Below are 26,472 nucleotides of genomic sequence, written 5' to 3'. Positions count from 1 at the left end.
TAATGACATGTCCATCAAATTCTGAAAATTTTGATATGTCGCATGGCTAGTTTTTGTTTAAATTAGAGGATGGCCACTTCCTCCGGGGCTTGCGGAACCTGTTCCAGGGACATTGGGTGGCCATTGTCACTCTAGTCAATTAGCATGGTGTCTAATGGCATGTTCATCAATTTCTGAAAATCTTGATGGACTGCACGTCTGGTTCTGTTGAAATCAAAGATTGGCCACTTCCTCTGAGGTTTCCGGAACCTGTTCCAGGGACTTTGGGTGGTCCATTCTGGAATTCATGTACGCCATCTTTCAGTTCTTATCAAAACCTGCAACTTTGCAGAACATTATTTGGTTCTATCTTATTGTTTGAGGTTCGTAAAAAGCGTGGGTACCCGGGTAAGGGTAAGGGGTACAAATAGTACATACCCCCTGATTAGCCCCTCCTTTACCCAAATTTCTTGAAATTTCACCAGATCGTTTGTGTTAGCATTTTACAAGATGTCAGAAAGCTTCATAACGATAAACATCACGTACATGAGTTTATTTCAATTCAAACATCAAAATGGGTACCCGGATACCCCGTCACCCACATAAGGGTTAAACACTCACGCACGTAAACATCGGTTGTCATTGTCTCCGTTGTCACAAACGGTTTGTAAAGCATACCACACCCACAAATGGCTTGCCAAGCCATTGCCTTTTAACCGAATTCGGTAAAAATCCACTTATCCGCGTTGTCAACACTTCGGCCATCACGAACGGTCGTATAACTTCGGAGCCCTCGGTTTGACAGATGCGGCTTGTTTTTCACTCCGCTTAGGCTTCTTCTGCTTCTTATACGTCTTTAGACCCATTCTTGCCTTGGCCCGCTGGCCGTTACTCTTCGAGGATTCTACTTTTTTAGCCACGTCTCGAACCGAAGCACTTTTCTTGCAAGTGAAAGCTTATATGGTTTTCCGGTCCAGATTTCGGTCAGCAGGGTTCGGTTTACGTCCATGATTTAGCTTGTCCTGGAAATTTGCTTCATCACCATACTTCCGAATGGCGTTTCGAACGGCTCCGATGCTTACACATTCCAATTTCGCTAATTGACTCAGAGAAATTTTGGGGATAGTACTCCACTTGTGCACGATCTGTTAAGAACTGACACTTGCGATCAGGGGTTGAAACTGTTGACGTTTTTTACTACACTCGCTTTGTTGTCCTGTGCGACAGTCTGTTTGTTTTCGTACTCTCATACTCTACCGTCGTCTCTCTTACACAACGCAAACGGTAGAACAACATTCGAGCAAAAAGAAAATTATCAAATAACTATCGTATGACAAATGTGATTTCGTTCTTATTCCTTAATTTGGTGTAAATAAAACCTTTTCTGATCAGAAATGCTGTTACCAGAACATCGTTGCTTGCTATTTTCAGAATTCACACAAGCACAGCATCAGTAAATAGCTCTTATTATGGGAAAAACTAAAATACATACATTCGTGACGGTCTTCGGCAACAATGTCGTATGACAGAGCCTTTCATATGACATTTTAGTTTGGTACTGTAATTTGATAACTTGTTTTGCAAGTGTCGGAAGCAAAGGCAGTCGATTATCACAGAAAATGTGTCGACTACGGTGACCGCTTACAAGACTGCTTGTGATACACGAAACTGTTGGTCCAAATGTAAACAATGATTCAGTGTGATACTTCTTGCTTAGACATTCTGGGACAACCTATAAAGGGTGTCCCGCATCAAATTGCATAACGGAAAAAACGCTCTTGAAAATTATCCATTGGGTATTTTCTCTTGAAAATTTGGATCGAAGTTGTTTAGAGTGCATTGTTTACACGGTGTTTTTATCGCTGTCAGTTTTTCGAAAGTTGGAAAAAATGGCGTCCCTGAAAAGCAACGTCGCCAATTGATTTTGCGCAAGCACCTGCAAAATCCTCAACTCTCTCATCGGGACATCGGAAAACAACTCGGAATCGTGCAGTCAACGGTGAGTCATGTGATTAAACGTTACTACGAAACTCTGAGCATCGAACGGAAGGAGAAATGCGGTCAGAATGGATGTTCTATTAGTGATCAGGATCACAAGCGTGTCGTGAAAGCGTTTAAGCGAAATCCCAATGTGGCCAAAAAGTTGAATCTGTCCAAGTATTTCGTTCAGAGAGCCAAGAACCGGGAGAGACTGCATACGTACAAAGTGCAGAAGGCGTGACGAACGGCAAAATACGGTGGGAAAGTCACGAGCCCGGAAACTGTACACCCAGATGCTGACGAAGCCTCATTGTCTCATCATGGATGGTGATTACGTCAAGCGGACTTCCGGCACCTTCCGGGGCTACTGTTCTTCACCGCCCAGCCCAGCACAAGTTTGATGTTCCGGAGGAAGTAAGGAAGCACAAACTTTCAAAGTTTGCCAAGATTTGGCAAGCGATCTGCTCATGTGGCAAACGGAGTGCGCCTGACTACCGCGACTGTAAACGGGGAGATCTACCTCAAGGAGTGTCTACAGAAGCGTCTGCTTCCTCTGTTGAACCTAATGAGTGGAGTTAAGCGTAAGGTACGAGCGTACGGTTATGGTATTGAAGTAGAATGAAATAAATATGCCAAAAGCTTACTAATGGGTTATATTTTATTGTCTGAAAGTTTGACAAGGATTGGTCAACTAGATAATTTTCAACAGCGTTTTTTCCGTTATGCAATTTGTTGTGGGACACCCTTTATAACTTCAAACGTTACACACCCTAATGGATTATTGATGATTTGTTTTCTTTGAAAAAAAAAAACATAAAGGCCCAAACAATTCGGTAGAGTGGGCGCGCCTGCGCTCACACCGGTCCCCTGGGCCGCTCTGCCGAATTTTTCAGTCTTTCGTAGTAATACCCAAGAGCCTTCATTCCTTACGAAAAGTTCAGCGTATAACCTCTTGAATTGATTGTTTGGCTTTGATGGCCATTTGTCTTAAGTCGAGGACCGAGATATCGGAGAGAGATATTCCTGATGATCACGAAAATGCTCTCTGTACCAGAATCACGACCTAACGAGTTATAATTGAATTTCACATGACTTATCTTTCGTGCAAAATGTGTTAGACTGTAGAGACTCGTTGCCACGTCTAGATTATCCGGGCCTGTCTGAATCTTTTAAAGATGTAATCGAGTTTCTTCTTCTTTCGAGATCAGTAGACGGCCATGTTCGATATTAAAATCTATTCATTCCACTCTGAAAGCACGTGATCGGCGAATGGCGTCACCGTCCACCGGATTCCGCTTCCTCCCATGCAAGCTTAGCATTGAAATTAAAAATTAATAATCCTAAGCTGCCTTCGATAAGCTCACGATTTTAATCGGAACCTTCCTTATTCCCATCCAAACCATATATTCATCAAACGGTAATCAGAGCCAAAAGTTACCCACACCAAGGTCGGTCAAGGTAGCATCATCACCTCCGTTCCACGGCTTGCTTCCGACTTGAAGCTGCTCACACCGAAAAGAACAATAATAGCAAAACGAAGAAAGAATTGAAGACAACAACCCAAAACAAAAATACCATTTTCAATCACGACTGCCGAGCCGGCCTTCGCAAAGGGTTCACCAAACGAACGAAAATGAATTAAATTTTTGACACATTCCTATTAACTTGCGAATAAAACAACGAAGTGCGATGACGATGACAACAACAACAACAACCGCAACAGCTCTACAGCTCGAAGATCTTTTTATTATTTTCCACCACTGACCACTGGTAGGTAGAGAAGAGAGGTAACCGACCGCAGCAGGCGTTAGTTTTTTTTTTCTTCAGCAACTTTTCAGCACAAAGCGTGACAGGAAATAAGAAGCAGCGCTTCCTCGGTTCTTCTCACCATTTGCTGACTCGAACACAGATGGACCGGGGAGAACAACAAGCATCAACCTGTCTGCCTGGCGACTGAAGCCGGGCAATCAAAACAAACCGAGAAAACAATCCATAGAAGTAGGAAACGAAGGAATTCGGATATGTTGCTTAGAAACTGATCTGGCCACTAATCTTCTCTGTTTTTGAAAAATATCCTTTGTTTTTATTCTGATAGCGTTTCATCATCATTCTGATCCGTTTCCTTATCCGAGCAAAAATCTTCTCATTTAATCTACGGTTTTGAGTGTAAATTGTTTCTGTTTTTTGTTTGTTTTGTATGCGATTTGCTTTTCTTGTATTATATATGATATTTATTTAAAAACAAAACAAAAAAATTCCAAACTAATGTATCTTCATGCACTTGTTTTTTTTTTTTTTACTATTACAGAGATACGTCAGTTCGTATCCGTTTTTATTTTCATCTCGTTCCTTCCATTTTTCACTAATGCATAATCAACTAACATCGTCATCAACTCGTCTCGTCGGCTCGCTTTTAGGGCGGCAAATTCGGAGAAGGAAGAGTTCGGCAAAGAAAACAATGTTTCTACTACAGGTTTTAAAATATTTACAGCTACAACAGTCAAACAACGGTAGATTTCCTCCTTCCACTGTTTGAAGAAACAAATATACCATATTTTTTTTTTCTCTTAGCATGGAGGTTTACTCAAGAATCAACGAACGAATTTGCGTTTTTTTTATGTTTAAAAATATTACAATTTAATAAGTTATACTTTCTAGCTGAGAGTAAAATCAAAGCAGTTACACAGTTAAAAGAAACTAATAGGTTGTTGATTAAATAGAAACCATGATTCAAAACACGTAACAAAGGTCACGGCCCGCTCAAGCTGTACAGTCAGATTTGTAAAATGACAAAGTTATTCACTATCAGAGTCTCATCATTGCGATAAAGGTATAAAACAATAATTATTCAAATAAAAAAAAAAAAAAACATAAATCTAAAACGACTGAACGAACGAGATAACTTTCGTTTTCCTAGAGTTTCTAGTTAGAGTTTTGTAATATTATCGTAGTACTTTCTTTTGCTTGCTGTGATTGACGATGATGTGTGTTCTAGTGTGGGATTGTGGGTGTGTCGGTCGGTTTAGAGTGGAGAGACACGGAGGAGAGGGCGGAGCTCCATGCTCTACGTCGACCCAAGTCCGGCCCATTTGATAAAGTCCGGCAGCTCGCGTACGGGTAGATCGTTGGACAGGGCCTTCACCCGCAGATTCCGGTCCGTCGTTAGCAGGACCACCTCACGGCTGATGTAACGGACCTCTCCTGGTGGTGCGAATTGTGGTCGTCATAACAAGATACGTTGAAGAAAGGAGAAACGGAGACAGAGAAAGAAAAGAGCAAAACAAAATTTGTGGTAAGAGTGCGTTTGGTAAGGAGGGAGGGATAAGGATCTTTTTACAAATCAGCTAGGGTGGGTGTTATTTTGTACAGTGGGAAGTTTTGTTAGTTATTCTTAATTCGATTGAACTGCAAGCTAATTCGATTGCTTTCCTTCCAATATCGGGTTAGGGAGAGTTGACTGTAATTTAATTTTTTAAATTTAAACGCTAGCCAGTAGACTGCTGCAAAATTTAAAAATATCACTTCACAGTGCTCAAACAGTTCCAAATTGGGTCCTGATTAGCCTTCCAAAATTTGAATTCATTGAGTAAGAAACTGACTTGGCACAAACCATCTGAAGCTTATATGGAAATTACTATGGGAAAACCAATTATTTAGCTCAACTACAACTTTGTTGAGATTCAAGTCACTAATGCCTAATGATTATGCTGAATCAACTGTTCAGTTGGCAACATTGGTGTTTCTGGCGCGTAGAATAGAGTACAAAAATCATGGCTACTATGCCACACTGCAGAATACAGTGTTGTCCAGAAAACAGCTGCTTGATCATGCCATAAGATTGGCAGTCTCTTAAATAATTAATAACTATTTTAATTAACGTTTGGCTGAAAATTGATCTTCTGCAAAGTTGTAGCTGAGAAAATTTCCCATAAGAATAGTTATAGAATTTTTTAACAGAGCAATATGGAAATAGAAGTCAATGAACAAAAAGTTTGGTGTTGCCATATTAATTTCCATAAAACTTCAAATGGTTTGTGCCAAGTCAGTTTTTTACCAAATTAGTTCAACTTTGGGAAGCTAATCAGGACCCGATTTGGAACCAGTTAAGCATTGTGGTGCGAGAGTTTCAAATGTTGTATCAGTCTACTGGCCAAGCTGAGCAGTTACAACACGTTATAGGGGAAGGAGGGGCATATTGAGCTTCCTGTGCTTAAGCCTTGGATTTCTAATGGTTCGAAACAAATGAATTGGTCAATGATCATCGCAATGGAGATATCGAACCTACTACCAATTAATTTGTATCAAGCAATTAGAGGTTTGGGACTGTATTGCGGGATGCTCATGATGCCCCTTTTACACCCCCCCCCCCCCCCCTTTAATAATTATTATAACATGTTATAACTCTCACGTTAGTTGAGATTCTGATTTAGTATGTTTATTTTAGTTATTTCAATTAACTGACATAATCACCATTCGGAAGGTATAGCTAGCTTCTTCCAGTTAGAACAGACAAAAATCCGATTGGACCTGTGGTTGGTCATCCGGAACGGAAAAAAACCCGGTAAAGTCCCGAGCAAAATGCGTGTCGATTCATGTTGACAGGACTGGTTCTCGGTAATTTGGATACCAAATTTTAAGATTGAGCCACTATATACTTTCGAACACAACATCCAGAGATCCGATTGGACCTTTGGTTGGCTAGCCGGGACGGGAAAACCCGTGAGAGGTGGCTCTGCGGAAATTCGGATTCACCGGGAAAATGGTCAATTCCTGAAAGTAGACCTAGAGATCCGCATTTTTTTTTCTGATTTGCTTACAATCATGAGCATAGAGGAAATATGCAATCTCCATATAGATTTAACTACCGCGTGGCCAGAAAATGGACCTCTGGATATCCGGAATCACCGGAAAATTGGTCAATTCCTAAAAGTAGACCTAGAGATCCGCGATTTTTTCTAAATTGCACACAATCATGAGTATATTGAAAATGTACCATCATCATATTGATTCCTTTGCCGGATGGCCAAAACATGGTCCTCTGGGTATCCGAAATCACCGGGAAATGGTCAATTCATGAAAGTAGCCCTAGAGGTCAGCGATATTTTTTCTAAAATGCACACAATCATGAACATAGAGGAAATGTACCATCACCACATCAATTCTGCTACCGCGTGGCCAGAAAATGGACCTCCCGATATCCGGAATCACCGGGAAATTGGTCAATTCCTGAAAGTAGACCTAGAGATCCGCAATTTTTTTTATTATAAATTGCATACAATCATGAGCATAGAGGAAATATGCAATCTCCATATAGATTTAGCTACCGCGTGGCCAGAAAATGGACCTCTGGATATCCGGAATCACCGGAAAATTTGACAATTCATTAAAGTAGACCAAGAGATCCGCGATTTTTTTCTAAATTACACACAATCATGAGTATATTGAAAATGTACCATCATCATATTGATTCCTTTGCCGGATGGCCAAAACATGGTCCTCTGGGTATCCGAAATCACCGGGAAATGGTCAATTCATGAAAGTAGCCCTAGAGGTCAGCGATATTTTTTCTAAATTGCACACAATCATGAACATAGAGGAAATATGCCATATATCGATTCTGCCACCGCGTGGCCAGAAAATGAACCTCTGGATATCCGGAATCACCGGAAAATTGGTCAATTCCTGAAAGTAGACCTAGAGATCCGCGATTTTTTCTAAATTGCACACAATCATGAGTATATTGAAAATGTACCATCATCATATTGATTCCTTTGCCGGATGGCCAAAACATGGTCCTCTGGGTATCCGAAATCACCGGGAAATGGTCAATTCATGAAAGTAGCCCTAGAGGTCAGCGATATTTTTTTCTAAATTGCACACAATCATGAACATAGAGGAAATATGCCATCACCACATTTTAATTCTGCTACTGCGTGGCCAAAAAATGGACCTCTGGATATCCGGAATTACCGGGAAATTGGTCAATTCCTGAAAGTAGACCTAGAGATCCGCGATTTTTTTCTAAATTGCATACAATCATGAGCATAGAGGAAATCTGCAATCTCCATATAGATTCAGCTACCGCGTGGCCAGAAAATTGATCTCAGGATATCCGGAATCACCGGAAAATTGGTCAATTCATAAAAGTAGACCTAGAGGATCAGCGATATTTTTTTTAAATTGCACACAATCATGAATATATTGAAAATGTACTATCATCATATTGATTCATATATATTCATATTTGTCGGATGGCCAAAAATAGTTCCCTGGATATCCGGAATTACCGGGAAATTGGTCAATTCGCGATTTTTTTTTTTCTTAATTGCATACAATCATGAGCATAGAGGAAATCTGCAATCTCCATATAGATTCAGCTACCGCGTGGCCAGAAAACGGTCCTCTGGATGTCCAGAATCACCGGGAAAATGGTCAATTTCTTAAAGTAGACCTGGAAATACGCGATGCATACAACCATGAGCATAGAGGAAAATAAGCCATCAGCATTTCGATTTTGCTGATCGGAAAACGGATCTGCGAATATCCGGAATCACTGGAAAAATTGTCAATTCCTGAACATAGACATAGAGATACTTTACTTTCTTTCATTTTTTTTTCTTTTTTTCCTTTATTAGAGAGATGTTTAGCCTAAGGCTAGTTCATCTCTTCTCTTTTTTTTTCTTTCAGAATTGCAACCATCATATCGATTCTGCTACCGGGTGGCCAGAAAACGGTCCCCTAGATATCTGGAATCACCGGGAAATGGTCAATTCCTAAAAGTTGACTAGGAGAACGCAATTTCTGGCTAAATTGTATACAATCTTGAGCATAGAGCCAAAACATGATCGATTTTGGAAAACAGTTCTAAGAATATTATACCAAAAGATGTATTGTAAATTTCATCTTGATCGTGAAAATTTTTCAAGATCCAAAATGGCCGAATTTTAGCTATAATATGAACCACTTCCCACGACAAACAATTATGCAAAATTTCATGCAAACCGACCAAGGTCGAGTTTTTCCGATTCATCATTTGGCGTGGAACTGCTCAAGTCGCTCAATTTAAACTTTTGGACCAAAAACGACCTTGCCAGGAATGTCGGCAGAAATATCCAGGGAATGTTTGAACTAGCTTCTGAAGGAAGCCGAAAAACATTCCAGAAAAAGAAGAAGGAGGCTCTTCTGAAGGAAGTTTGATGAATTTGAAATTTCACACATCCAGAGGAAGCCAGAAAGGTTCCAGGAGAAGTTAGAAGAAGCTCGGAAAAACCTTCCAAAACAAGAAAACTTCCGGAGGAAGCTCAAGGAGAAACTTCCTGAGGAAGACGAAAGCAACTTCTGGGAGAATTCGATAGATGCTTCGGGTAGAAGTTTAAAGGAACTCCCGGCAGAAGACGGAAGAAACTTTCTATGGTAGGGAAGTTTGGAAGCAACTTCTGAAGAAAGTCAGAAGCTTCGTCCGGGGAAGCCAGAGGGCTTTCGAGACAATCGGAAGAAGATTCTAGGGGTAGTTGGGAATACAATTCCGGAAGCGAGAGATTTCTGGGGGATGTCGAATGAAAATTCCGGTGGACATCGGTAGAATCGTCTAAAGAAAGTTAGAGGGGGTAGTTGAAAAACTAGGAGAAAACGGAAGAATATTTCGAGCAAACTCAGAAGAAGCTTCCGGGCGAAGTCGAAATAACTTTCCATGAGGAATGGGATAATAACTTATGGAGTAAGGAGAAAGAAAATTCCAAGCAAAGAATAAATGAACTTCAGAAAGTTAAAATATGAACACTCTAATTGACCTTAATGGTCACATCAAAGATAACAGTATTTTCCGATTCCTTTGAATTAACCATCAGCTATTTCTCGATTCATGGGTAGCCAAAAAGGGCGATAAAATGGAAACACTACCATAAGGCAATTTTAAAGAGCAATAAGTTTTTGAGCAATTGAAGGCTCAAAGAAATTGACGTATTCAAAATGATAAAAGTCCGTCACAATAGTTTTCTCTAACAATTTTGGATTATTAAAAAATCTATATAAATCGTAATAGAATCTCAAGAATCGGTATTTTGAGGAGTCTTATCTGTATATTGGTATCAAGTTCGAAAATGGGTTCATCTGGCAACGCTGGGTTTCCTACATGGTGGACAGATTAGTCAAAAATTCCCTCAATATGCAGCTCGTAATTCCAATCACCAGGAAACATGCTGTCGTTGAAAAAGTTGCTTTCGACGTTTTGCGTACGGTGAACATTTTAATTCAAACGCACAATTGCGCCGCAAGGGAGAATTTTAAGCTACATATCCACCATATAAAAGGTCTAGGTACACTCCCGAGCATAAGCTTAACGACACCCCCAAAAAAACATGACAAATTTGTTATGTTCATATCTCTGTCATGTAACGTCCAATTTTCGTTCTCTTTAGATCATTTGAAAGGTATTGAATGGAAATTTCCTCGTAGGCAAATTGTTCAATATAATTTTCAAATTGTGTGTGCTATAAAAGTTCACCCAAAGTTACAATATTTTTCAAAATTTACTCTGAAGAAATGAAATAAAAGTAGTAGTAGAACACTTAGGAATCCTCCATTAATTATGCCACACTTTTAGGGGGGAGTGGGGTTTTGGAAACTGTGACGAGTCTTACAAAAAACAATTAAGGTCCATATAAAAATGTGACAAAGGGGGAGGGGGGGTGAAAATGGGCCAAATTTGCGTGACATAATTTTGACAGGTTTTGACAATATGAACACCTTTTCCGGAGACTGCAACTTCCCAGCTGGTCAGGATTTCGAGATATTGTATATACTGGAAATTCACAAGCACACTAGCGCTGCATGATGGTAGCTTTTGGAACTAATCTAACCACCATTCGAGAGGCCTTGATTTCAGATAATCTTCACGCAGACAGCAACTTGCTAGATGACCGAGAGACACACTACCCATCATAAGTCTGAACTCGCATAGAAAAGTATTGCAACATTCATTTGAATATTGCATCACCACTCAAGAAGATTAGCGTCACCTAAAAAATGCTTATAAACGTGCTGAATGCGCTTGGTTGGGGACGATTAAATTTACATCATTGGAACATGAAAAAGAACTGATTCACTTCAGAAAAGTTCGAAATCACTTCGGAAAGCACTGACTCACTTTAGAAATGATCGGAACCACTTAAGGAAAGTTCGAAGTCACTTCGAAAACTACTGAATTACTTCATAAAAAAATCGGAATCACTTCTAAAAGAACTGAATCATCGCAGATATGTTCGATACTGATTCACTTCCAAAGAGTTCTAGATTCACTTCGGAAAGTACTGACTTATTTTTGAAAAATTCGGAATCACTTAGGAATGTTCTGAATCCCTTCAAAATGACCGAAATCACTTCTAAAAGAATTGAATCAATGCAGAAAACTTCCAAATCACTTCGGAATGTAAGAATTACACTCTTTTTTAAATTCGGAACTACATCGGAAAGTACTGAATCACTTCAGAAATGATCGAAATCACTTAGGTATGTACCGATTCACTTCAGAAAGTTTCGGAATCACTACATGATTAACTGAATCAATTCAGAAAGGTTAGGAATTATTTTGAAAAGTACTGATTCACTTCAGAAAAGTTTGGAATTACTTCGGGAAGAACTGATTCAATTCATGTTCATAATCACTTCGAAAAGTATTCAATCACTTATTGCATGCAAATTCGGAATCTCTTTCTAAACGATTTGAATCGATTCAGATACAATCAGAATTACTTCGGAAATGTTTTGAATTTCTTCGGAAAGTACTGAATCACTTCTAAAAGAACCGAATCCTTCCGACCATATCGGAATCACTTCAAAGAAATTCGAATTCACTTCTAAAATAACTGAATCACTTTATAAACGTTAGGAATCACTTTCGAAAGAATTAAATCACCCCAGAAAAATTTGATATCACTCAAAGTACTGACAAACTTTTGAATTTTTTTTAATCACATCGCAAAGTACTGAATCACTTCACTTCTTCTTCTTCCTCGCATTTCAAGCTTATTGCGTATGGCATATATTAGCTTATTGCTTGCTCTCAACTTAGTGTTCTAGATGCCCGATTCTAGATTCTTCCACAGTTATTAATTGAGAGCTTTCGATGCCCGTACCATTTTTGCATTAGTATAATTGTGTGGCAAGTACAATCATCTATGCCCAGGGAAGTCGAGAAATTTTCCAAACCGAAAAATTCCCAGACCGGACCGGGAATCGAACCCAGCCACCTCCAGCATGGTCTTGCTTTGTAGCTGTGCCTTTAACGACTGAGCTAAGGGAGGTCCCAATCACTTCAGAAAGTGCTGAATTACTTTTGAAAAATTCGGAATCCCTTTGGAAATTATTGAAAAACTTGAGAAATTATCGAAATCACTTCGGTATGTACCGATTCACTTCAGAAAATTTAGAAATCACTACATAATCAAACTGAATCAATTTAGAAAGGTTAGGAATTATTTTGAAAAGTACTTATTCACTTCGGAAAGAACTGATTCAATCCAGAAATGTTCATACTCCCTTCGAAAAGTAAGGAATCACTTAAGAAATGTTCAAAATTTCTTCCGAAAGTGCTGAATTACTTTAGAAAATTCTGAATCACTTCGGAAAGTACTGATTCACTTTAGAAATCATTTAAAAAATACTGACTCACTTCTAAGAAGTTTAGAATCGCATCGGAATAAACTGGATCTATTCAAAAATGTTCGAATCACTTCATAACATACTGAATCACTTCAGATATGATCAAAGTCACTTAAGATAGTATTGATTCACTTCCGAAAATTTCTAAATCACTTCGAAAAGTACTGAATCACTTCAGACAAATTCGGAATCACTTCGAAAAAAAAACTGATTAACTTTAGAAAATTTCTAAAACACTTCAGAAAAGTACCGAATCCCATTTCAAACGTTTGAAATCACTTCTAAAAGAACTAAATCCATTCGGTAGCGTTCATAATCACTTCGGACAGTAATGAATCGCTTCATACAAACTCGGAATCTGTTTCTAAAAGATTTGAATCGCTTCAGAAACGTTCGGAATAACTTTGGAAATGTTCTGAATCTCTTCGGAAAGTACTGAATCATTTAATAAAAAATTGGAATCACTTCTAAAAGAACCGAATCATTCCAGATATGTTCAGAATCACTTCGGATAGCATAAAATCACCTCAGATACCACTCAAAATACTGACTTACTTTTGAAAAATATTGAATCACATCGGAAAGTGACTCTTTGACTCACTTACTGAATCACTTAAGAAGTGCTGAATTACTTTTGAAAAATTTGGAATTTCTTTGGAAAGTATTGAATCACTTCAGAAATGATCGAAACCAGTTCGGTATGTACCGATTCACTAGAGAAAAGTTAGGAATCACTTCGTAATTAACTGAATCAATTCAGAAAGGTTCATAATCACTTTGGATAGAACTGAATCACTTCAGAAATGTTCGGAATTATTTCGAAAAGTACTGATTCACTTAATAAAAGTTTGAAATCACTTTGGAAGGAACTGATTCAATCCAGAAATATTCATAATCACTTCGAAAAGTAAGGAATCACTTCAGAAATGTTCTAAATTTATTTGGAAAGTGCTGAATACCTTTAGAAAATTCTAAATCACATCGGAAAGTACTGAATCACTTCAGAAATGATCGGAATCATTTCGGAAAATACTGACTCACTTTGAAGTTTGAATCACATCGGAATAAACTGGATCACTTCAAATATGATTTAAGTCACTTAAGATAGTATTGGTTCACTTCCGAAAATTTCTAAATCACTTGGAAAAGTACTGAATCACTTAAAAAAAAATTCGGAATCAGTTCGGAAAAAAAAACTAATTCACTTCAGAAAATTTCTTAAACACTTCGGAAAGTACTGAATCACATTTCAAAAGTTTGGAATCACTTCAAAAAGAACTAAATCCCATCGGAAGCGTTCAGAATCTCATCGAATAGTACTGAATCACTTCAGAATATTTTATTTCGGAAAGTGCTGAATTACTTTAGAAAATTTTGAATCACTTCGGAAAGCACTGACGCAGTTCTAAGAAATTTGGAATCACATTGGAATAAAATGGATCACTTCAGGTATTATCGAAGTCACTTAAGGTAGTATCATCAGTGTTCACTCGGCTGTCGAAAGAAGCAGGCCACTCTCGATGTGTGCCACGCGATCGTCTGCTTTCTCGGCAGCAACCATTGTGTGGTCCTCCTCATTGTTCTTCATCAGCAGTTCTTTCGGTCGATGCGTCGTCGACTTTGGAAAGCAACCGTTTAGTGATGAGTGTGTGAATGCTGACCACGTTTTGCGTCCATTGCTGCAATGGAAGCGCTCTGACCCTCGTTGGCGTAACTGCCATACAATGAAACTACTGGAAGCGGCTCCAGTTCTGATGGAGGAGGAGGCTTTTTGGATAGCGGAAGATAAAGCGTTTATTGTGTTGTACCTTTTGACTATAGTTTTAAGATGTATTGTATAGTGAACAAGAATCATCGGCTCTGTAAAGTTAATTCGTTTGAGCCTTATCAAATAAATTAATAAACAACTTAAGGTAGTATGGATTCATTTCCGAAAATTTCTAAATCATTTCGAAAAGCACTGAATCACTTCAAAAAAAATTCGGAATCACTTCGAAAAAATTCAGAATCACTTCGAAAATAACGAATTCACTTCAGAAAACTTCTAAAACACTTCAGAAAATACTAAATCACATTTCAAAAGTTTGGAATCACTTCTAAAAGAACTAAATCTTTTCTGAAGCGTTCAGAATCGCTTCGAATGATACTAAATCATTTCAGAAAGTTCTAAATCCCTTTAGAAAGTACTGAATCACTTCAAGAAATTTCGGAAACACATCGAAAAGTGTCAAGTCAATTTCAAGAAAAGTCACAAGTGATCACTTTAGAAATATAAGGAATTACTTCGGAAAGAAGTGAATCATTTCAGAAATTTTAAGAATCACTTAGAAATGTACTGAATCACTTCACTGAATTGTTCGGAGTCACTGTGGATAGTACTGATTACCTTCACAAAAGTTCGAAATCACTTCGGAAAGCATTGAATTACTTCAGATAAATTCGGAAGGAACGGTAACAATTAAAAAAAAAAAAGTTGGATTTTTTAGAAGAGATTCCATACATTTCTGAAGTGCTTCAGTTTACGAGGAAGTGATTACAAATTGGAGTGATTTGAAACAGTGTGTAGTGATTACAAACTTTATGGAATGATTCAGTTCTTTCCGGAGTGATTCCAAACTTTTCTGAAGTGATTCCGATTTTTTCTGAAGTTATTAAATACTATTCGATGAGATTCCGAGGTTGTTTGAAGTGATTAAGTACATTTTGGAATGACTTTTCCAGAATGATTCAGTCCTTTGCAAAGTGATTCAGTACTTACGGAAGTGATTGCAAACTTTCTGGAATTCCTGGTGATTCCAAATTTTTTGAAGTGATCCAATACTTTCTGAAATGATTGCACCTTTTTCTAAAGCGATTCAGTTCATCCTAAGTAATTCCGAACATTTCGGAAATGATTCACTGCATTCCTAAGAGATTTAATTCTTTTCGAAGTGATTCAGTTCGTGCGAGATTGTCTGAAGTGATTAAGTACTTTTTGTAGTGACTTAAAACTTTTCCAGAGTGATTCAGTCCTTTGCAAAGTGATTCAGTTCTTACGGAAGTGATCACAAACTTTCTGGAATGATTCAGTTCTTCCGGAGTGATTCCAAACTTTTCTGAAGTGATTCCAAACTTTTCTGAAGTGATTAAATACTATTCGAAGAGATTCCGAGAGTGTCTGCAGTGATTAAGTACTTTCTGGAGTGACTTTTCCAGAGCGATTCAGTCCTTTGCAAAGTGATTCAGTACTTTCGCCAATGATTACAAACTTTCTCGAATGATTCAGTGCTTTCCGGAGTGATTCTAAACTATTCGGAAGTGATGCAGTACCTTTTGAAGTGATTCCGAATGTTTTGAAGTGATTCGACTTTTCTGAAGCGATTCAGTTCATCCTAAGTAATTCCGAACATTTCGGAAGTGATTCACTGCATTCCTAAGTGATTTAATTCTTTTCGAAGTGATTCAGTTCGTGCGAGATTGTCTGAAGTGATTAAGTACTTTCTGAAGTGATTTCAAACTTTTCCAGAGTGATTCAGACCTTTGCAAAGTGATTCAGTACTTACGGAAGTGATTACAAACTTTCTGGAATGATTCAGTGCTTTCCGGAGTGATTCCAAACTATTCTGAAGTGATTCAGTACTTTTAGAAGCGATTCCGAATTTTTTGAAGTGATTCAATACTTTCTCAAACGATTTCGACTTTTTTAAAGTGATTATGAACTGAATTAGTAATTAAGTAAGTAATTCAGAACATCTCTGAAGTGATTCACTGCATTTCTAAGCGACTTAATTCTTTTCGAAGTGATTCAGTTTGTGCGAGATTGCTTGAAGTGATTAAGTACTTTCTGAAGTGATTTCAAACTTTTCCAGAGTGATTCAGTCCTTTGCAAAGTGATTCAGTACTTACGGAAGTGATTATAAACTTTCTGGAATGATCCAGTGCTTTCCGGAGTGGTCTAAACTATTATGAAGTGATTCCAAATTTTTTGAAGTGATTCATCTGAAATGATTGCGACTTTTTCTAAAGCGATTCAGTTCATCCTAAGTAATTCCGAACATTTCGAAGTGATTTAGTTCGTGCGGAAATGATAAATCAAAAACACTAAATTCCAGTACTTTCCGGAGTGATTCCAATTTCCTGTAGAGATTCAGTACTTTAGGAAGTGATTCCAATTTTTGCTGAAGTGATTCAGTACTTTCTGAAATGATTCAGCACTTTCCGAAGTGGTTATGAACTTGTTCGAAGTGTTTCCATTTTATGGATGTCATGAATGCAAATCCTAATAAAACAATAATACCATATTCGAATGATAACCCAAATGATAGAACTATTCCACAAATGGTTTGGATAAACATCCCGAACACGCTGTTAAGCAAAATAACCATACAAGATTTATTAAGGAAACAGTAAGTAGGGGAATTTACGTATTCTCGTCAATCTAAGCAGCGTCTGCACTTCTACTAGCATTTTCTCAGCGTCACGCACATATATGATGTGTCTGTTTGTTTACATTCATCTGCTGCTTGCTTATCTATCCATTCCAATCGACAGAATTTTTCAAAACGTTTTGAAAGCGTTTTTACAAGGCTCCAAACTTCTCAGGTGAGTGTGACTATTGTCGGCAGCCTCTTTTTCTTCGGCAACCTTCCCATTAGAACTGCGTGTTAACCAGCTGTTCTATTATCGGCAACTCGAAATCAACCCCATTTTGTAGTGCGTATGCTTTATTTGAAGAAAAATGTAGCATTACTGGATTGCTCGATCGTTCAAATATAATCAGATTGAAGCTGAAAGGCTAAACAATCGTTTGGACACATTCAGGGAAGTGCGTTGATGGGAAAACATAGTGAAATTAACGTTTAAATTTTGGTTGCCGAAAACAGTCAATGGGTGCCGAAGCCAACATTTACCCTATAATTAAATGGGTGTGTGTATATTTTTCGTCCCGTCAGACCAAACTTTAAAGCACATTTTCGTAATTAATTTAAATACAGAATCTGGGACTTTCACTGCTTTCGTATCCACGGTGGAGTTGTATATAAAACAAGAAAATCAAAATTTTAGTTTAACGAGTTTCGGAATCTGTTACCAACAACCAGACCACAACTGCCTTTACAGTCTTTCCTATGCTGTCAAAACTCATTTAGAGGGGTATTTTAGATGCGTAGCAGGTGACATCATATTTACGCCTAAAGGACTCCATAAATATGTTCCCACCACGATTACGGAGCCACCCCCCCCCCCCCCCATCGAACCGTGCGAATTTATCACGCATGGTTGAACTTGCAACCCGCTATTAAACAACAACAAAAAAAGCTCAAACCAATGACAACACCGCCACCTCAACCGAACCGGACCTCCACCGTAAGAAACCAGAATCAAATATAGACAAAAACCAAAAGCCCCGTCGTCCAAACACCTACCTCGCTTCTCCTCCGCGTGCTCGCGGCACAGGTTTAAGGCAGTTTTCAGAATTCGATCATCGTTGGACATTTGCACGTCCTCATCATCCTCGGCGGTGAACGTGGACGTATTGAGTATCGATCCTTTCGTGGTTACGCATCTGGATGGTGAAAAAAAAAAAACAAGTAGAGAGCAGAAAAACACGCAACATTACGAAACCGGTCCCTTCTTCCTCCACGTATGGATAATCTACAAAGTAGTAGCCACAAACGACGACACTTACTTTAGGGCGGGAATCTTCTTTCTGATAAAGTCCAGGGCCTGTTTGGATGCTTTGGCCACCTTTTCGGCATGCAGTGGGTCGAAGCGTCGATCGACCGAGGAGGAGGAAGAAGAGGAGGATGTCGCCGTCGTCGCAGATTTCCCCGCTACTGGAAACACCGACAAACTGGACGTTAGCTTGGACGTGATGATTCCGGCTGCTGTGGCAGTCGTCGTTCCTCCAGCAGTAGCTTTGATTCCTTTGGAAAGGCCTTCCAGTTCGTTGATCACTACAGAGAGGAAGCATGGGATTACGATTGCAGCGTGGCAATGGAACTCAGATAACTTACCAACAATAGGAACCATCAGCTGATAGAGCGGGTGAGCCCGGGCAATGCTCTCAATGTCGGCCAGGTAGTCGACGAAGCAGTTCGTATCCGGCACCAGAGACCGCGGACGGACCTCCATCTTCAGGGCGATCGTACTCTGCGAGAGAATGTCCTGGAAAGGGGATTGGAGAAAATGGAAAAAAGGTCAAACACACGCAATGGTTGGCAGAGAAATTAGGTTCGATAAATCACGTTTTAACGCGATTGAATACATCATAATTGCTAGGTGCCCTCATTATACAAGAATCTTCCAACCCCCATTAGATGGTCAATCAAAACGCCTTTCCCCAAAGATTCCCATAGACCCTTCTTCTACTTTTTTTTGTATTGTTTCCTTCAGGTTGGATCCTTTTGCTGCCAAACTTTCTTTTTAATTATATCGGACACGCGAACACTCGCCGGGCACTCTTTGCTCTGAGAAAGGTTATGTATACAAAAATCACTGTTCGTTTTTCGATGTTCATCAACATCAACGTCATGGAACGAGTGCAAGGCGGTGGTGGCGGCTTCAAATACCGAACGATGATTGATTCAGTTCAAAGAGCGCCCCTTTCAGTGAGCACACGATGTTTCACTGTTTCTCTCTCGCTCGTTTCCTCCCTATTAGTAGGTAGGTAGGTAGGTATCGTAGTAGGCTGTGGGTCGAGGTCAACAACCGCTCTTCTTTCTTTCTGCTCGGAACCACGCGCTTCTGCTGCTGTTGCCCATATGCATTATCCATGTGTGGTGGTGGTGCAGCGCGGCTCGTCCGAAACCTTCTTCCTTGGCTTTCCTCCTCCTCCGCTTGACGGCAGAAGACCCATTCAATAGAGTTTGGCAACTTATTGGGCACTTGGTGGCTAGTCGCGGTTGCTAGCATATCTTAAATCTGGTCTGTAATTTGCGAGAGGAAAAATCTTTATCTTCGTCTTCATCATCCGTTGTTGGCATTTAGGGCTTTTGTTTTGCCATTCTTGCTCTCACCTTCGAGCGCATTTTAAAAAGCAGCACGCGGAGTTTTGCATCATTTGCGAGAGCCAATATCTGAGAGTTGCGATCTTTGGATAGTTATAACCTGTGGGAGCATTTCCTGTGGTCGTCATCCGAAAAGCACGCGTTGGAACTTGATCGGGATCAATGGCTTCGGGGAACCTCCCTGATTCTTTTGCGAAAGAACTGAGGTTTACTTTAGCTTATTTTGTTTTTGATTTTTGAAGTCCCTTCAATTTTACAACCAGCTGCTTCCAGCACGGTCTTGCTTTACCGACTGAGCTATGGGAGGCCCCCTTGAATACAGTTAGTTTACACCAAGTTTACGCTCATGAAAACTTCAATAGATCTTGAGCTCAACATTTCATTTGAAAGCATTTTTATTTAGAGGCGATCCATAAATGACGTAGCATTTAATAGACGATTCCAAATCAGGTCGGGGGCAAATGAATTTAAGAAATTAAATTCTCTATTTTTTCAGTAAAATATGGTAAGACGAGGAATACCGATATGAATGATTTTACTTATTAAAGATTTAAAAAGTTGTGAAACAAAATAAATCATAAAATTTTTGAAAACTGTCAAATTTAGATACATAATCCATTCCTTTAAATTTGTCGAACCTCTTAACGGAATCCCTTTATGAAGAGCTTTGAGTGGGTTGGTTTATTTCCTTTAAATTCCGTTATAATTGCTTGTCTTTTGACAGATACGCGAATTTCGTCTACTACTTACAGACTTCATCAGTGCCAAGTATTGGTGTTGAGTACTTGGCACTGATGAAGTCTGCAAATAGTAGACGAAATACGCGTATCTGTCAAAAGGTAAGCAATTATAACGGAATTTAAAGGGAATAAACCAACCCACTCAAAGCTCTTCATACATAATCCAATTTGAGAAGTCCGAAGTTTGAAATGTTATTAAAAGTTTCAGAATGTTGAAGCTTATCTAAGTTAAATGTAAATTACTCAATGGGTACTAGGCCAAATTGAAAGCTTGAGCATAAACATTATTTCAGAACGATTCAGTTTCCGGTAGGACACAAGTCTGATCCTGTGGAAGATCCGGAATATCCGTAAAAGTGGCCAATTCATGAAACTGATCCTAGAGCTCCGTGTTTTTTTTTTGAAACCACTCATTGTGACTGAAATATGGGCCCTGAGGACCACGGGATGGTTCATCGGAAGATCCGGAACATCCTGAAAAGTGGTCAATTCATGAAACTGATTATAGAGCTCCGCGGTTTTTTCGAAACCACTTATAAACGTCTTATCAGAATGAATTCGGAGTTGTGACCGGAATATGGGCCCTGGGGACCACGGGATGGTTCACCGGAAGATCCGGTACATCCTGAAAAGTGGTCAATTCATGAATCTGATCCTAGAGCTCCATGTTTTTTTTTCGAAACCTTTCATAGACGTCTTATTAGAACTTGGACTCTGGGGACTACAGGATGGTCCACCGATAGATCCGGAACATCCGCAAAAGTTGTCAATTCATGAGACTGATCCTAGAGCTCCATGAATTTCGCGAAACCACTCATAAACGTTTTATCAAAATGAATTTGGAGTTGTGACCGGAATATGAACGCTTAGACGAAAAATGGACCTTTGGGACCACGAGATGGTTCACCAGGAAGATCCTGAACATCAATAAAAAAAATCAGTTCTTGAAACTGAGCTCGCTGAGGTCCGCTTTTTTTCAAAACCACTCATTGGCGTCTTATCAGAATTAATTTGGAGTTATGACCAGAAAATTGACCCTGGGGACCAATGCACAATGGTCCTAAAGCCGTATTTACGAAGACAAAAATATTAGCACCAAAACCATCACTTTTAGGTATATGGTGTCTTGGGGAAAGTTTCTTCGTATTTTTTAGCCGATTTGAAGTTAAGGTGGTCCTTAAAATTGATGAATTGAAAATTCTACCTTTTTTTTATTACTTGTGATAGACTAATGCAGTGTTTTAAAAAGTTGTAGAACAATCAATTGGAACCAACTTTGCTGATGGCATCAAATTTTTATCTCTTATGGTTATTTTAAGCGAGTGGCCCCTAGAAAATCTTCCTTTAAATAGTTTTATTGGTGATCAATGTATAAACAATATTTAAAGAAAGCCGATTTTCTAGGGACCGTAACCTCTCGTAAAAACATTGTTCTAAATACTTTTAGAACTTTTTATGACGCATATTTTTGCAGAAGTAACTAATTTGATATATCCTTTATTTAAAAGTTAAGATACGTTAGATTTTGATAAAAACAAAAGATTTTTTTAAATTAAATTAAATATTCTAAACAAATAACGCTCTTACAGTTTTTCCACCAATAATGAAAAACCACGATCTTTTAATGAAATCAAAAGTTTGAAAATCGGTTTGCTCCATTTTGAGACATTGTCATTTTAATAGAACCATTTTTTTTCGAAGAAAATCTCCATTAATTTGCTAATAATGAAAAAATATAGCAGCCTGGTTGCTTCAGCAAAAATATGCGTCATTATAAGTTCTAAATGTAACCAAAACAAGATAAATGAACTTATGAAAATATATTCGAAGAAATCTGTTTTTTTAGGGGCCATTCTAACATGATTTTTAAAAAAATCATAACTCATGAACCATAAGCGATAGAAATTTGGTGTTTTGAGCTAAATTGCTTCGAATTGATTGTTCTAAAACTTTCAGAACATTCTATTGGTCTATCTCAAATAATAATAAAAAAGTTTGTATTTTCAAATCTCCAATTTTGTGGACCACCCTAATTTTACTAACCTAAAAAAGATCGGCCATTCACATTCACCAATCTTAAGGACCACCCTAATTTCAAATCGGCTAAAAAATACGAAGAAACTTTCCCGAAGACACTTTACCTAAAACTGACGGTTTGGGCGCAAACATTTTTGTCTTCCTTAATACAACTTTGGGACTAGGATCAGTTTCATGAATTAATCACTTTCAATGATCTTCTGGATCTTCTAATGCACCATCCCGTGGTCTCCAGTATAAACTGTCTGGTCAAAACTCCGATTTTATAGTGATAAGATGTCTATGAGTGCTTTCTAAAAAACCGTGGAACTCAAGGATCAATTTCATGAATTGAGCACTTTTAGGGATGTTCCGGATCTTCCGATGGGCCAACCCGTAGTCTCCAGAGTCCAGATTCTGAACTCAACTCCGAATTCATTCTGATAAGATTTTTTATTATATATCTTTACTTAGGAGACTTTCAGCCCTGGGCTGGTTCGTCTCCGAAAGCTCTGATAAGATGTCTATGAGTAGTTTCTAAAAACCACGGAGCTCTAGGATCAGTTTAATGAATTTACCACTTTTACGGATGTTCCGGATATTTTAGTGGACTATCCCATGGTCCCCAGAATAAAATGTCTGGTCAAAACTCCGATTTTATTGTGATAAGACGTCTATGAGTGGTTTCTTAAAAACCGTGGAGCCCTAAGATCAGTTTCATGAAATGAGAACTTTTAAGGATGTAACAGATCTTCCAGTGGACCATCCCGTAGTCTCCAGAGTCCATATTCTGAACTCAACTGATAAGGTGTCTATGAGTGGTTTCTAAAAACCCGCGGAGCTCTAGGATCAGTTTCATGAATTGGCCAATTTTACGGATTTATTTATTTATTTATTATCTACAATCATCTGACAAACATGGTCTACATGATTTAAACGTACAAAAACTTAAACAACTATACTAAATTGCGATTACGTAAACGACATTTAAATAATGAGAGAGAGAGGATTAGTATTTTCCATTTAATTCCACTACTTTATTTGCTTATCCTTGACAGATACGCGTATTTCGTATACAATGTGCAGACTTCTTCAGTGTCTTGTACTAATCACACAAATGTTTCACAGCTAACGTTAAAGTCAAACAAGTGGAAAACAGAGTTAAAAATGTTACACATAGCACATATTGGTTCGTTTTGACCGTAAACTGTCCGGTGAAAAGGAAGACGGAGGAAGTTCGTGAAACGAAGAACTCTCGAGGTCACGTTCAAATTCAACTTAGCCAAAATGTTAGGGGAATCAATTATTCCGCAAAGTAATTTTCCAACAAATACAGCACGCATGTCATCTCTCCTTTTAGCCAGTGTGTCCAATCCTAAAAGCTTGCATCGGTTTTCGTATGGGGGAAGTACCACCGGATCTATCCAGGGAAGAGTTCGAAGCGCAAACCTAATGAACTTCCTCTGTATAGATTCAATCCGTGCTGACCAGATGTCGGTGTAGGGGCTCCAAACTACCGCCGCCGTCTCCAGGATGGAGTGTATAAGCGCATAATAAAGAGATCTCAAACAATACGGGTCACGAAACTCCTTTCCAACTCTCATGATGAAACCAAGGTTTTTGTTCGCTTTAGCAATAATACTATTGCAGTGGTTATGGAATGAGAGTCCTGTGTCCAACAGAACTCCAAGATCCTTCACAACTGTCACACGCTGAACTTGCTGGCAATTTATGTAATAAAGATATTCTATAGTGTTCTTCTTTCGGCTGAAACTGATTACAGAGCACTTCGGTACGCTGATATTGAGCAAGTTGCAAGCACACCATTCATAAAACGTGTCAATCAATTTCTGCATCTTAATGCAGTCATCAACTGTACGAACCTCAAGGTATATTTTAAGGTCATCAGCGTACACGATTTTGCATCCTGGAGGAAGTAATAAGCACACATCGTTGAAATAAAGCGAAAAGAGTAACGGCCCGACGTTGCTGCCCTGAGGGACACCTGATGTACAGTGGAAGACTCGCGACTCAGCGTTTCCCAATTTCACAGAAAGTGACCGTCCAGGGAAGAAGCCGTGCTGATCAGTTGAGATATACTGCGCAACACTACACTGCAATAAGCCTCCAATTAAAATCTCAAAGAGCTTTGAGCCAGCACAAAGCGAGGTGATGCCACGATAGTTCGTAACATCTGCTCTGTTTCCTTTTTGGAACACTCGAGGGTATTCCATCTGCACCAGGAGACACTGACGATTTCAACTGTTTCATAGCGTCTTCAACTTCGTATTGTGTGAAGCTAGTTATGGTTATATCACAAACGTTCTCAGGAACGAATTGCAAGGCTTTCTGGACCTCTTGAGCTGATGCCCTGCCAGAGGCGAAAACACCAGAGAACTGCTGAGCGAAGAGGTTACAAATATCTTCAGGTGTGCTGGCTGAATGGTCACCTAGAACCATTCGCGCTGGAAGACCACTTTCTTTACGTTTATCGTTGACGAAAGACCAGAAACGTTTTGGATTTTGTTTCAGCTCATTTTGCTTACGCAAAACATTTGTCGAATATAGATGACGGTTATAGTTTCTATACCGGTTGCTGGCTTTAGAAAAGTTGCGTTTGGTGATCACATCTCGCGCACGAGAGTATTTCTTCAAAGCAGCAGAACGCTTGCGTTTAAGCCGTTGAAGCCGTGCATTTGACCAAACTGGCCTAAGCTTTGGTCTGGGTCGAGGGACATATTCACGAAGAAATGATGTCAGTGTTTGGTTGAAAAATGAAACAGCCACATTCACGTCAGCAACATCTAGAAATGAGCAATCTGTGGTCCGTAAAGCATCACTCAAGCCACCATAATCAGCACGATAGAAGTCGAACTCCCTTTCCTCAGGTATGTCATTGTACCGAACCAGAGGCAGACAGCCAAGGTTGACCAAAACTGGAGGATGGAACGGGTCAGCATCAATAAGAGCTTCAGGTGTTTCAATTACATCACAGTGTTCAACTGCATCGGAATTAGCAAATATCAAGTCCAAGGTTCGGTTCAGGTAATTCACAGTAGGGTTTATCTGCTTCATGTCGAGTAACGCCATTCCATCCACGAGTGAAGCACTTGCAGCAGTTTCTCAGACATGGCTAACGCGGATCCGATATGTTTATCAATGTAGGCCGCAGATGTAGAATAATCAGGAGGGATGTATACGACACCTAGGCAGATTGTCCGAGAGAAGTTCTGGATCTTCCGATGAACCATCCTGAACCATCCATATTTCGGTCACAACTCTGAATACATTCTGATAAGACGTTTATGAGTGGTTTCGAAAAAACCGCGGAGCTCTAGGATCAGTTTCATGAATTGACGACTTTTCGGTCACAACTCCGAATTCATTCTGATAAGGCCTTTATGAGTGGTTCCGAAAAATCTGTAGTTCTCTAGGATCAGTTTCATGAATTGACCACTTTTTCTGATGTTCCGGATCTTCCAGTGAACCATCTCGTGGTCCGCAGGGTTCCAGTCACAACTCCGAATTCATTCTGATAAGACGTTTATGAGCGGTTTTGAAAAAACCACGGAGCTCTAGGATCAGTTTCATGAATTGACCTATTTTACGGTTGTTCCGGATCTTCTAGTGGACCAGCCCGTAGTCCCCAGGGTCCATATTTCGGTCACAACTTCGAAATCATTCTGATAAGACGTTTATGAGTGGTTTTTAAAAAAAACACGGAGTTCTAGGATCAGTTTCATGAATAGACCACTTTTACGGATACTCCGGATCTTCCGGTGAACCATCCCGTGGTCCCCAGAGTCCATATTCCGAACACAACTCCGAATAACTCTGATAAGACGTTTATGAGTGGTTTCGAAAAATCTGTAGAGCTCTAGGATCAGTTTCATGAATTGGCCACTTTTACGGATATTCCGGATCTTCCACAGGATCAGACTTGTGTCCTACCGGAAACTTAATCGTCCCAAAAAGGTGCCCAACTTTCTGCTTAACAACTTTTAAGGCAACATAAGGAAGTTATCTCTTCAAATTGCCGTACAATCAGTGTTTGGTCCCAATTAGCTCTAATGCCCGTTCCTATACATAGTACGATCCCTATTAACCGTACT

At 39.2% G+C, this 26,472-nt stretch overlaps 1 protein-coding gene across 3 annotated transcripts in view; it reads right to left on the bottom strand.

Annotated features, from left to right (window-relative positions):
• Positions 1–4,012: 4,012 nt before the first annotated feature.
• Positions 4,013–26,472, bottom strand: part of Smg6 — a 279,441-nt gene continuing 256,981 nt past the window's right edge. For all 3 annotated transcript variants that reach the window (XM_065221316.1, XM_065221318.1, XM_065221317.1), the window contains 4 exons: positions 18,612–18,762; positions 18,284–18,551; positions 18,021–18,160; positions 4,013–5,160 (listed from right to left, as the gene is read on the bottom strand). In XM_065221316.1, the coding sequence (XP_065077388.1) occupies positions 5,024–5,160; positions 18,021–18,160; positions 18,284–18,551; positions 18,612–18,762 (696 nt within the window). In that variant the 3' untranslated portion in view covers positions 4,013–5,023. The remainder of the gene's footprint in view (positions 5,161–18,020; positions 18,161–18,283; positions 18,552–18,611; positions 18,763–26,472) is intronic.

Source organism: Ochlerotatus camptorhynchus, unplaced genomic scaffold, assembly GCF_037179485.1.
Source record: "Ochlerotatus camptorhynchus isolate MF236.1 unplaced genomic scaffold, CSIRO-AGI_Acam_v1.1 ptg000141l, whole genome shotgun sequence".
NCBI lineage: Eukaryota > Metazoa > Arthropoda > Insecta > Diptera > Culicidae > Ochlerotatus > Ochlerotatus camptorhynchus.
This window is presented reverse-complemented; position numbering and strand designations above follow the sequence as displayed.